Source organism: Salmo salar, chromosome 10, assembly GCF_965601325.2.
Source record: "Salmo salar chromosome 10, fSalSal1, whole genome shotgun sequence".
NCBI classification, from domain to species: Eukaryota; Metazoa; Chordata; class Actinopteri; order Salmoniformes; family Salmonidae; genus Salmo; species Salmo salar.
This window is the reverse complement of record NC_138300.1, coordinates 76,415,001-76,427,963: the sequence shown is the minus strand read 5'-3', so window position 1 is coordinate 76,427,963 and position 12,963 is coordinate 76,415,001. Positions and strand designations below refer to the sequence as shown.

The 12,963-nt window shown below is 44.0% G+C and overlaps 1 protein-coding gene across 6 annotated transcripts in view; it reads right to left on the bottom strand.

Annotated features, from left to right (window-relative positions):
* The window catches only part of LOC106561060 (transcription factor SOX-6), a 147,265-nt gene that overhangs the window by 19,289 nt on the left and 115,013 nt on the right, over positions 1-12,963 (bottom strand). For all 6 annotated transcript variants that reach the window (XM_014124667.3, XM_045688091.2, XM_045688092.2 and 3 more), the window contains 4 exons: positions 12,397-12,473; positions 6,316-6,465; positions 5,056-5,230; positions 4,099-4,280 (listed from right to left, as the gene is read on the bottom strand). In XM_014124667.3, the coding sequence (XP_013980142.2) occupies positions 4,099-4,280; positions 5,056-5,230; positions 6,316-6,465; positions 12,397-12,473 (584 nt within the window). The remainder of the gene's footprint in view (positions 1-4,098; positions 4,281-5,055; positions 5,231-6,315; positions 6,466-12,396; positions 12,474-12,963) is intronic.

The window sequence follows — 12,963 nt, the reverse complement described above, 5'->3', positions numbered from 1 at the left end:
TTAAAAAAGAGTACACATAGTGTTGTATAAATACAGTGGCCTCCATAATTATTTGGAGTGACAATTTTGTTGTTGTTTTAGCTCTGTACTCCAGCACTTTGGATTTGAAATGATACAATGACTATGGGGTTAAAATGCAAACTGGCAGCTTTAAATTGAGGGTATTTTCATCCATATCGGAAGAACCGTTTAGAAATTACAGCACTTTTTGTACATAAGCTCCCCCCCTCCCCAAAGAAAAGTATTGGGACAAATTCACTTATATGTGTATTAAAGTAGTCAAACGTGTAGTATTTGGTCCCATATTCCTAGCACGCAATGACTACATCAATCTTGTGACTCTACAAACTCGTTGGATGCATTTCCTGTTTGTTCTGGTTATTTTTCAGATTATTTTGTGTCTAATAGAAATGCACTTTAACCTCATAGTCATTGTATCATTGCAAATCCAAAGTGCTGGAGTACAGAGGCAAAAAAACAACTAAAAACATGTCACTGTCCAAATAATTACGGAGGGCACTGCATTTATAGGCCTTGAATTTGAACATCAACGCTAAAGCAAAAGTATACATGACTTAGCTCAAAAAAACGATTACACGCATCCTACCAATGGCAACGCGCGCCATAACACCCTGTGAATAGCACGACAGGCAAAAGAGACGGCTTTGTGGTGACTGGCCTGACTTGACTCAAGGCATCCACATTCTAGTGTTCTCCTCAACCTTCCCTCCTTTCCCTGCAGTGTGGCACACAAAAGAGCTGGTGTGACGTAGTTGAGTAGTCCCGACAGCTGATGTCAACTACCGACAGAGTTAAGTGGGCTTAGTGACAGGGACATTCAAATAAAGCACTAGTCCTCTCCTGAGTAAGACGCATTAACGCTCTATGCAAGGGCAGCTCGCTTGCTCAAAACTGTCCTGAACTTACTCCACACACACACACACACACACACACACACACACACACACACACACACACACACACACACACACACACACACACACACACACACACACACACACACACACACACACACACACACCAGCTCTCTCTCACACACAGTCTCTCTCTCACACACACACACAGTCTCTCTCTCACACACACACAGTCTCTCTCTCACACACAGTGTAACACACACAGTCTCTTTCTCTCTCACTCACACACACCACACACACACACACAATGTAACACACACAGTCTCACACAAACACAGTCTCTCTCTCTCTCACTCACACACACCACACACACACACACACACACACACCACACAGTGTAACACACACAGTGTAACACACAGTCTCACACACACACACAGTCTCTCTCTCTCACACACACACCACACACACACACACACACACACACACACACACACACACACACACACACACACACACACACACACACACACACACACACAGTCTCTCTCTCACACAAACGACACCCACCCACTTAAACAGTGCTATTTCAGTGTGCTTGCTTGGCAGCCACGGGCCCTGTTGGAAGCAGCATAAGCGTAACGCGATACTCCACAAGGCCACTTGCTGGATGGCGCTATAGCGTCTGTGAACAAGGGGAGCTATAATGACATTACAGTGCCAGGACACAGAACTGGAGACAAAGACAAACAGCAACAGAACGAGTCTTGGATCACTTTCCGTAGTAGAATGTATAGCGAAGTTGGAACTGTGGTAAAACTTGAAGGATGACTGAGGAGAAGGCCAGCACATGCATGCATACAGACACACAGACACAGACACCATCCGCATAGCTTCATATAAAGTTACGCCACACACTCTCTCCAATCCACGGTGTGGCATAAGAAGCCATTCATCCATGTGGATACCTCAACTCAATCCCTTATAGCTGAGGTCAGAGGTGGATCATGTGCTTCAGTAGTTTCAGACTGTCTAATGCCCATCTAAAGAATGTCTCTAAAATGTCCCCAAAATAGCAACAAATATTGCTAGAAAATGCTTTTCAAGAAAGCATGACGCTCAGACGGAAATACATGAGTGTAGCATCTCCATTTAATTGTACAGCGGTACAATTTTGCAGAATGGAGAAGGTGAGTCATGAATTGACTAAGACAGATATAATCCTATGAGTGGCTAAAAAAATGCTCCCTTTTTACAGAAAAATGATACTTTTAAAGCTAAGAAAAGAATGCTCGAGGAACTGTTGTTAGGTAACAAATAACACTGAACTACAAACACTGGCCTGCCATGTTTTAGAACCAGAAACAATTACTTTGAGGGATTCCAAATGAGCGTTTTATTAGAAGGTATGGAGCCCTAAAGTAAATTGCTGCATCTTTCGGTTTGTTCTTATATATTCGGAAAATATAGTGTTGGCACATGTGAGAGCGGAACAGAGAAATGCACAAGAAACTCACCTAAAATCCTGATGTTCACAATAAACCAAGCTTCATTTGATAATTTAAAGGCCCAGTACAGTCAAAAATGTGATTACCCTGTGTTTTACATACAGTATCAATCAAAAGTTTGGACACACCTACTCATTCAAGGGTTTTTCTTTATTTGTACTATGTTCTACATTGTTCAGCATATGTGTTAACTCCTTCAAAACTGTTGGAAAAGCATTCTTCATGAAGCTGGTTGAGAGAATGCCAAGAGTGTGCAAAGCTGTCATCAAAGGGTGGCTACTTTGAAGAATCTCAAATATAAAATAGATTTTGATTTGTTTAACACTTTTTTGGTTGCTACATGATTCCATCTGTGTTATTTCATAGTTTTGATGTCTTCACTATTATTCTCCAATGTAGAAAATCGTAAAAATAAAGAAAAACCCTGGAATTAGTAGGTGTGTCCAAACTGTTGACTGGTACTGTATATTTCCACACTATGAGGTTGGAATAATACTGTAAAATTGTAAAAATGATGATAATGCACATTTAGTGTAAGAGCTGTTTGGTGGGATGGAGTTTTGGCCTGCCTGGTGACCAATTATATACCATAATTAATAGACCAATAAGAAAGAGAGTTCCAAATCTCTCTGCCAATAAGAGCTAGATTCTGTTTTCCCCTCCCCACTCAGACCAGTCCCAGACAGTCATAGCTAAATTCTTGCTTGAGAATTTCTAAGAAGCCATTTGTTTTTTTTATTACCATTTTAATTGAAAACAATCACAGTAAGGTATTTAATTGTCACCCAGAAATGATTTGATATTAACATAAAAACGGCTGCATTGAACCTTTTAAGATAAATGATACATTTAGACGTTTCGATTAGGATCATGTCCATCGACAAAAAAAAAACACATTCAAAACACTGATAAATAGCAGAGTGTTTTTCACCACTTTGACCTTTTTTAACCACTTAATGCAAAACAAACAACTCCCAATCAAAAGCAGATATCCCAGTTGAATATGTACATTAAGCTTGGCCTAGTTGGGGCTGTGGGAGAAGGGGTTCAAAGTATCCATCGCTGAAATATTCATGATTCATCTTTGCTTTCCTCCTTCCTCCCTGCCAACATGGGGATCAATCAATCCCTTCGGAAGACAGCAGGATCATTTCCTCTTCTCAAAATGTATTTTCCCTTGCTCCTGTCCATGATTGACAGACCTGATTGATATTTTTGAAGATATTTTTTAACATGGGGGACCCCGTGGGTGTAGGATTGGGGGGGGGGGGGGGGGGGGGGGGCAAGAGGTGCTGCTGGACTCAACCCCCCCCGTCTGCTTCACACACATACACACACTCAGACATGCACAGGCACACACACACGCACGCACACACACACAGACACACACGGCCCAGCGGCTGGCTGTTCAAAGCAGTCGGCTTCTGGGTGGCCATGTGGACATGAAAGAAGAGAGGATCTCAAGAGCACTGGCCAGGGTTCCAGAGCAAAAAAAGCAATACATGCATGAATTGAGAGGAGAAAGTGACAGAATGACAGAATTGGGCTTGCCCTGTGTCAATCTGAGAATGACGTTACAGTGGCACACGTGAGAAGACAAGTAGACATTGTTCAGGCTTCTGTCTACATTGTGAGGCTAATAGTGCTAATTAGATAGTAGCTAGTGTGTGTGCTTGTGTGTGTGCGTGCGTCTTTATCGGGGTCGTGACTCTGACCTTGCTGCCATTGCTGAAACTCATGCCGCTCAGGGCCGTGAGCTTGGCCTCAAGGCTTTGCTGCTGGTGATGAAGCTGTTCCCTCTGGATCTGCTCCCTCATCTTCCTCGCCTCCTGGATGGCGTTCATCACCGCATCCTGGTCCCCAAACAGTGGCGTGGAGTTCAGGCTAGACAGGATGTCTGTGGGCGGGAAGCATTGAGTCCCGTCAGTGGTCTGATTGTGACGGACAGAGCAGGAGACCAATCGGAAATCATTGCTGTACGTGAACTCACAGGAAAAACTTCTGATTCCAAAGGGACACCTACCGTAGCTCCTAATCTTGAGACATGCGTAGAGAGCAATATTGTGAAAATTGTGCCTAGACTATCAGAAGGTGAGGTGGAGCTGTTACCATATCGCTTTTACATATCCGACTCTTTCAGATGTACACATGTGCCTAGGTGGTTGAGGCTGGGGGTTTATTTGGGGTTAAACAATAACGTGGGGCGCAATCTTTCCGTCGCGATCCTTTTCTAACGGGTGGCCATTCAAAAAAAGGTGAAAAATAGCACATAGGAAGGAAACACGAGTGAAGCGGCTCTAGAAGAGCTAGCAAAATAGTTTCACAGTAATGAGAGGCTTTAGATTGGGCTTAATCACAGATAGCAGGGGTAGAGCGTAACGGTTTATGTAACAGGGCAGACAATGACGTGAGGAAGTCTCTTGAAACCAAATAACGTGTGCTGGGTTTCACTGCTTCCGCTAACTGGGTCTTTCAGGGGGGGCTAAATACAGGGCTTTGGACTCTCGTTAAAAAAAAAAAAGGTCTCCTTTGGGGTTGAAATCTGGTGACTTGAACTGGCGGAGGATGCTACGACTGTTTGTGTGCAGTGTGAAGGGGTTTGTGTGCATTTACATGTGTACCTAATGTGATGTGTGTGTGCATGCATGTGTGTGTGTGTTCACTGCACCCACCCAGTGAGCCCCTGCCCATGTTGGAGAGAGGGCTGGGGATGCGCCTCTTCCCCATGCTGATGGGCCTGCTCTTGTTGCCAGGGTACAGGCTGTGTGACGGCGAGGATGGGGAGTGGTGGGGCTCGCCAGGCTTGGGTCGGGCTGAGAGATTCAGGGGCTGTGTCGATCCTTCCTCCTGGGGAAGACAGAAGAAAGAGTGGGCACAGGGGTAAGCGAAGGCTGAAAACACACCATGGACCTGTTACATGGGAAAGCACAATTATTTTGACGGTGTTATGAAGGTATTATGACAAACTGTTTTAAGTGAAGACCTGGTGAAAAACTTGGTTGTTGGTTGGAGAGGGTGTATAATGTGTTTTAGAGTGCGAGAGTGCTTTAAGCCTGTTGTGGTGTTCCCCAGGGCACTGTGTTGGGACAGCACATTATTCAGAGGATGGGAAAAATAAGGCTACACACCTATGCTTTCAACCTCTGATTGCTACTTGATCAGGTCTTTACTCAATTATCCCCCCTCTCAGGTTGTGGCTATTTATAAATACATTTGATCAATTCGATCAAAAATACAGGGCTGTACTGTTCAATACTCCAGCGCTCAAATTGAAAAGTCCCTTAACTATCTCATCATCCAGTTCTGTTGAAAAAAGACAATGGGACTTTTGTTGTGGTGTCTTATCCTCTCTTTCCTAATCAAAGGTTCATGACCACATCACCTCACATTGAGTTTGTGAGAAATCCCTGGAAGGGGACAACAACTGGAAAAGAGTCTCTTGTGTGGTGAAGGGTACGCTAACAAACATGGATTTAATTTTGAAACCGGTCTTGAGGAGAGGAGAAGGAACGTGATTTGGGAGGCTGGGGGGACGGGTAGGATGCCAGTGTGGGCGTTAGCGAGAGTGGAAAGGGGTTAGGGAAGGGTGGAAGTTCCAAGGCCAGAGTACTACTGTATAGCTGCGGTGAGTTCTGACTCTGGTCTATTGTAATGCTGGTTGCAGCGACCCCACATAGACACATGGCTCCCATTATTGCCTCGTCAAGTCAAGATTACGAGTATGCTCTCGAGCTCGCTCCAGTGAAGAGGTCTGAGCCCATGCCAAACAGCAGCCAGTGCCAATGACTCCATGAGTGTGTGTCTGTGTGTCTCTGTATGAGCGCATACATGTTCATTCCCTTTCACTTGAATCATTTCTGTAGTCAGTGATTCATAGATAACCAAGGTCCAAAACCAAACACACAAAGTCAAGCATAAAAGGGACAGCTCACCTTAATGTGAGTGACAGGACTCGATGCTCTCTTCTTACTCTTCAAGGCAGAGGGCGAGAGGGGGCCTGAGGAGTTTTGAGGCTGCGGCAGGGAGGCCATTTTGGCTCCGGGCGAGATCTGCATGCTGGCCAGCTGGGCGGCGTACAGCTGCTACAAAGGGAGGAAATAGGGAAACCGACAAGTTATTAACATCAGCAGCCAGCCGCTAGTCGGACACTTACTTCTCGCCTCCTCTCTTTTTATGACTCAGTGTATCGTTTTCTGATCCCTGCTTGGCAAAGCTCCTGTCTACAATGTGATGTGTGTGTCAGAGCCAACCACACACACACACACACACACACACACACACAAACACAATTCTGAGAAAAAACACAGAGCACTTGTCTTTGGTTGATCGGGTTGAAGCTAGAATGAAAAAGATAACTGTGAACATTGTTGGAGGAATATGTTTGTTTATCAAGGTTGGGTTCCAGAGAAAGCACATTTAATTCAAATCAGCGACGGTCTATCTACGACGCCTGATTCATTCAACAGATGTTTGCAACAGAGGGGCTTGCGTATTGATTCATATCAACGATTGGATCCAGTTTGAGGTTTTGAGTGTTCCTCAAAACTTTAAGTCAGAGAAACGCTTAAAAGTTAAATGTCAGAGTACATGTATATATATTTCTTACGCTTCACAGAATAACTCTTGAGAATCAACCTCAATTCAGTCCAAGACACTTGGTAAATATTAAAACAAAAAAAATCTAGCAAAGAGAAACACAGAGTCTCTGTCTGAGGTCCAGCAGTCTGAATCAAAGCTCTGACCACTGACCTGAAACCGCTGTCAACCTCCGTCTGAGGACTTGACAACATATCAAAGCCCCAATCCTGCAGGAAAACCACCCAGACATGGCTTGTGCTCAGTAAAACTTGGCCTGCCTCACTCTCCTCCCTACCTCCTCCTCTCCTCTAATCTCTCCCTTTCACCACTCTCCTTTCATTTTATCTTCTCTCTCCCTCTCTCTTCTATCCTCTCTTCTCCAATCATCTCTCCTCTCCCCCCTCCCCTCCCCACTCTCCTCTCCCCCCACCCATCTCCTTCCTCTCTCCCCAGTCTCTCATGGTCCCAGTGTTGTGAGATCTCATTTCACTTCAGTATAAACTGCTAGGCCTCCTGGGAGCTCTGAGGTCCGGGAGGAGGGCGGCAGACACACGAGACCCACCGCAGAGGAGCGGAGGACCGCCGCGCCGTCTTATTCTGGGGTTCAGGCAGTGAGTTGGACGGCCCTCTCCCAAGCCGATATTAAACACAAACAGAAGGTGCCCTCGCCGCAATGAAACAAAGCCCTGATGTCACGCCGCTTATTTTCCTTGGAGCGTACGAGGAGCGCCCGGGCCTCTGGCGATATGAGATCTGCGCAAGAATGTGCTTTGAATGACTGGTGGGGCCTCACACGTCAATCATTTGTGGCCGCAAGCGTTACTCGCCGCGGTGCATGGCTGCTGTTCATACGACTGGGGAGGAGAGGAGAGCTGGGGTTGAGGTATCGACGCGGAATGTCTCGGAGGCCCATGCACATGCACAAACACACACACTGTCTCGCTCTCTACTAAGCAAGAATTATGTATGGGAATGAGTAAGACAGTTATGGGCCTCTATACCCAAGTACACTCACACCCACACAAACTAAAACAGGAATGCCCCGCCCCTCTAAATATGGCTGCCAAAACAACATCAGACAAGAGCTTCACACATACAGTGCATTTGGAAAGTATTCAGACCCCTTCCCTTTCTCCACATTTTGTTACGTTACAGCCTTATTCGAAAATGAATAAAAAATTAAGAAATCCATATCAATTTACACACAATACCCCACAACGACAAAGCGAAAACAGTTTGCACATTTATTACAAATAAAAACAGAAATAGCTTATTTACATAAGTATTCAGACCCTTTACTATGAGACTCGAAACTGAGCTCAGGTGCATCCTGTTTCCATTGATCATCCTTGAGATGTTTCTATAACTTGATTGCAGTCCACCTGTCTATATAAGGTCCCACAGTTGACAGTGCATGTGAGAGCAAAAACCAAGCCATGAGGTCGAAGGAATTGTCTGTAGAGCTCCGAGACAGGATTGTGTTGAGGCACAGATCTGGGGAAGGCTACCAAAACATTTCTGAAGCATTGAAGGTCCCCAAGAACACAGTGGCCTCCATCATTCTTAAATGGAAGAAGTTTGGAACAACCAAGACTCTTCCTAGAGATGGCCGCCCAGCCAAACTGAGCAATCGGGCGAGAAAGGCCTTGGTCAGGGAGGTGACAGTGAAGCATGGCGGTGGCAGCATCATGCTGTGGGGATGTTTTTCAGCGGCAGGGACTGGTAAACTAGTCAGGATCGAGGGAAAGATGAATAGAGAAAAGTACAGAGAGATCCTTGATGAAAACCTGCTCCAGAGCGCTCAAGACCTTAGACTGGGCGAATGTTCACCTTCCAACAGACAACGACCTTAAGCACACAGCCAAGACAACGCAGGAGTGGCTTTGGGACAAGTCTCTGAATGTCCTTGAGTGGCCCAGCCAGAGCCCTGATTTGAACCTGATCGAACATCTCTGGAGAGACCTGAAAATAGCTGTGCAGCGACGTTCCCCATCCAACCTGACAGAGCTTGAGAGGCTCTGTAGAGAAGAATGGGATAAACTCCCCAAATACAGGTGTGCCAAGCTAGTAGCGTCATACCCAAGGAGACTCGAGGCGGTAATCGCTGGAAAAGGTGCTTCAACAAAGTACGGAGTAAAGGGTCTGAATAGTTTTTAAAATGTTTACACTTTTTTTTTCTTTCTAAAAACCAGTTTTTGCTTTGTCATCATGGCACAACATTTGGAAAAAGTCAAGGGGTCTGAATACTTTATGAATGCACTGTAGATGTGACAAACACGACCGTAGTCGACTGTAACTAGGGAGTCAAACAGTGCAGATTGCCACAGTCATTCTTAGCCACATTGAGTCTTGTAAATGTACAATTTGACTATTGTTTACTTGACATCGACCCTATCCTTGCCAATTGGCTTACCGCTGTTTAAGGAATTATCTAAAAAACAAAAGCGTAAAAAAAACAGGCCTTTTTCTCCCTTTTCCCGGAAATAAAAAACACTGTGGGATCGATGACCGGCTAAAAGCCAATGTGCAACGTAAACAACGCCAATCGGACCTCTCGCTTTTCAGTAAACCCTGAGGAAAGACAATGCAGTGATTTTCTAAATTACAAATTGACAAACAGTCTTCAAAAAGACCCCTCGCTGCCTGATTATTGGACAGGAGCTCTGGCAGTTAGTGCTAATTTGACTGAAACTAAATGATGAGTGTCATTTTCCTCCATCAATGCTGGTTTTGATAGCCAGGTTCGTGAAATAATACGCTAAGAGAAAGGCATGTTATTGTGCTTTATAGATTTGAATCTGAGGGCTGAGTAGTGCTGATCTAGGATCATTTGAACCTTTTAGATAATAATGAATAAGACTACATGGATCATAGATCTGCCCCTAGGGGGAGTGGGAGAATCCCCTTAGCTAGCTAGGTTTCTATTGATCAGGAAAACAAATGGGGTTTTGTCTTTTTCAGCAGGTTAGCAAGGAGAGAAGGGGGAAAATGGACTGCCTGTCTGCCTGACACTAACTAAGGAAAGGCTAAATGAAACACTTCCTGGTGTGTGTTTGTGTGTATGTGTGTGTGTGTGTGTGCGTGCATCCGTGTGTATTCCTATGTGTGTGTGTGTGTGTGTGTGCATGCGTGTGTAAACGCACGTGTAAACATTCACAGTATGCATGTCAATATATATATATATATATATATATATATATATATAGATATATATATATATATATATATAGCACACATATGCCCTCTCATACTGTATACTCAAAGCTGAGACTCATTGAGAACACATTACTACTCCTCAAGTTGGGCCAATGCCCCGAAACATTTAGACTTGATTTTCCTACAAGCTTGTGAAAAATCACAAATGTCCTGCCATGAAGGAAATCACACACAGTAGGACACAAAAACCAGCAAACACGACGTCTCGTGACGACAACAAGAGAGTTTGCAAAGCAACTGCATTGCACTCGCATTACTCTTCGATTGAACTAGACCGCAGACGCGAGACACCGGCCATAAGGGTTGGAAACAATTGTATGACGTTCCCACGGTGGCAAGGGGACACTTAGGTGTGCATCCCAAATGGCACTCTATTCCCTATATGGTGCACTACTTTCGACGTGAACCCTATGAGCCCTGGTCAAAAGTAGTGCACTATATATATATATATATATATATATATATATATATATATATATATATATATATATATATATATATATAAAAAAAAAGGGTGCCACTTGGGACGCACAACCCCTGGCTCCTAAAACATTCTGCAGCTTGTTGTGCAGGTCATGAACGAGGAAATACGATTAGTGAATCAGCTGTATTCTACTTTCCTGCCTATGACTTTACCGTAAGCGCAACTTATTGTTGCGGTAAAATCAATAAAGGGTGTGGAATGCAAGAGACGTGGAGGTCAGATCTTGTCTTCCATCTTTAAAGTGTTTTAAATAGAAGCATAACTTTATAGGAGTGTAATGGATTTGGTATTCCTCTTTCTTTCTTTCTTTTGACCAATCGCATCAGATCTTTTCACATCAGATCTTTTTCAGAGCTGATTTAATTGGTCAAAAGAGCAATTAGCGGAAAAAATATCAGAATTGGTCTTTCTTTCTTTCTTTCTTTCTTTCTTTCTTTCTTTCTTTCTTTCTTTCTTTCTTTCTTTCTTTCTTTCTTTCTTTCTTGTAGCCAGCTTTCATTCCAGCTGATGTATGCTTACATTTGTCCCTGATACATATAGTAGACAGTGACACACCTTCATCCGCAGCTCTTTGACTCTCGAACACTACGATAAGAGTAAAAACACACGATTTTTCTTAACGTTGTAGAAACTGTTTCATACTGTTATGACAAATGGAGTTGTTGAGGCCTGTTACCTATTGTCTGTGTCTCTCTGTAGCTCACTGTGTGTCTTTTTCATCTCACAGTGTCTATCGTTCATTTCACGGTGTGTCAATTTGTCTCTCTGGCTGCGTTTACACTTCTGACCAATCAAATCAGGCCTGAAAAAGATCTGATGTGATTGCTCGAAAGACCAATTAGTGGGAAAAAGATCAGAATTGGGCTGCCTGTGTAAACACAACCTTTGTGTCTCTGTGCCTCAATATGTCTCACTGTGTCTCTCTGTGTCTCAAAGTGTCTTACTATGTCTCATTGTATCACATGATGTCTCTTCGTCGCTATGTCTCGCTGTCATCTCACTGTATCCTCACTGTGACTCGTCTCTCAGGCGGCAGAGCTACATAGGAAGCAGAGCCTGACCTGAGAGAGGAAGACTTTCCTGTTTTTCTTCTTCTTTGTAGCCATGTTCTATGATAGCTATTATCTATACGTGCCAATTGCTAACCACAGGTGTCAAGCACCAATAAAAAGATGTTGAATTGCCTAGGCCAGGTGCTGTGCAGGTGGGTTGAAACTTTTCCAAAGTGATTTATCATATTGGCCTTTGTTTGACTCAGCCGACATGTTTCAGGTAAGGGAAGTGGTGAGATTAATAGCGTAAGTCTATAGGCTTGGTAAACATGGGAGTCTATAGGGGGTTGATTAGTTAGCACTGTTGCTAATGCCGAGTTAGTTTGTTAGGGTTCGACTGTTTATCAAACTGGTAATAACATTGGCTTATTAGGATCTACCCTCTAGAAGTAATTCCCGCTGGGGGAAAAAGACAAAAACAAAATACAGTTACAACTTTGCACCTGGTGCAGATATTTGGTAGGCCTAAATATGGTACTTTAAACGCTTGTTAGCATATCAACATGTTTCCTTAGTGGAGCAGCACATGGGGGTGTAGGGTGAAGTTGCCCCTAGATGCTGATCTTGGGTCAGTTTTGCATTCCCCCCCACTAGTGGTTAAGGTTAGGATTGGGGGGTGGGGAAGCTGATCCTAGATGTGTACCTACGGGGAAACGTTTCACTGGAGCAGCACATGAGCCTACCTGATGGAGCGGGCTCAGTCCTGACGCGGCTGCAGCTGCCATTGTGGATGGAATGAACTGCATCGGGTAGTTATCACCTGTCAGGAAGGGAGAGACAACACAACATTTAGCATGGGATGAGACAAGGGAGTTTAGCACAGCGAGAACAAGCCTGCACCCCTCCCCACTCAAGACTTATTTGCTCACTCTGGTTCTTTCGCTCTTTTTTTGTTTTACTCTTAAGGGGCATTCCTGTAGGTGGCTTTCCTAAAGTCTAGTTCCTCCACAACAAAAATAAAATAAAAACACTACAGGTGTAGTGTCTTAATTTGATCACTCTGTTGTCGCAGAGAATCTTCCTGGAAATTCAAAAGAACCTCGTGACTTCACGGAAAATCCGTAGTTCTATTTCTTTCACTAGATCTCAGCAGCTAAACTATAGCCTCAAATTAATTTCCTGTTAGAAATAAGCACTTTGATTGACGATAATCATATCCTCCTGCCGATGGGATTATTTTACTCCTGTGACGAAACTGGTCAAATTAAGGACCCACATCTGTATGTGTGTGCAGTGTCTAGATCTGCATA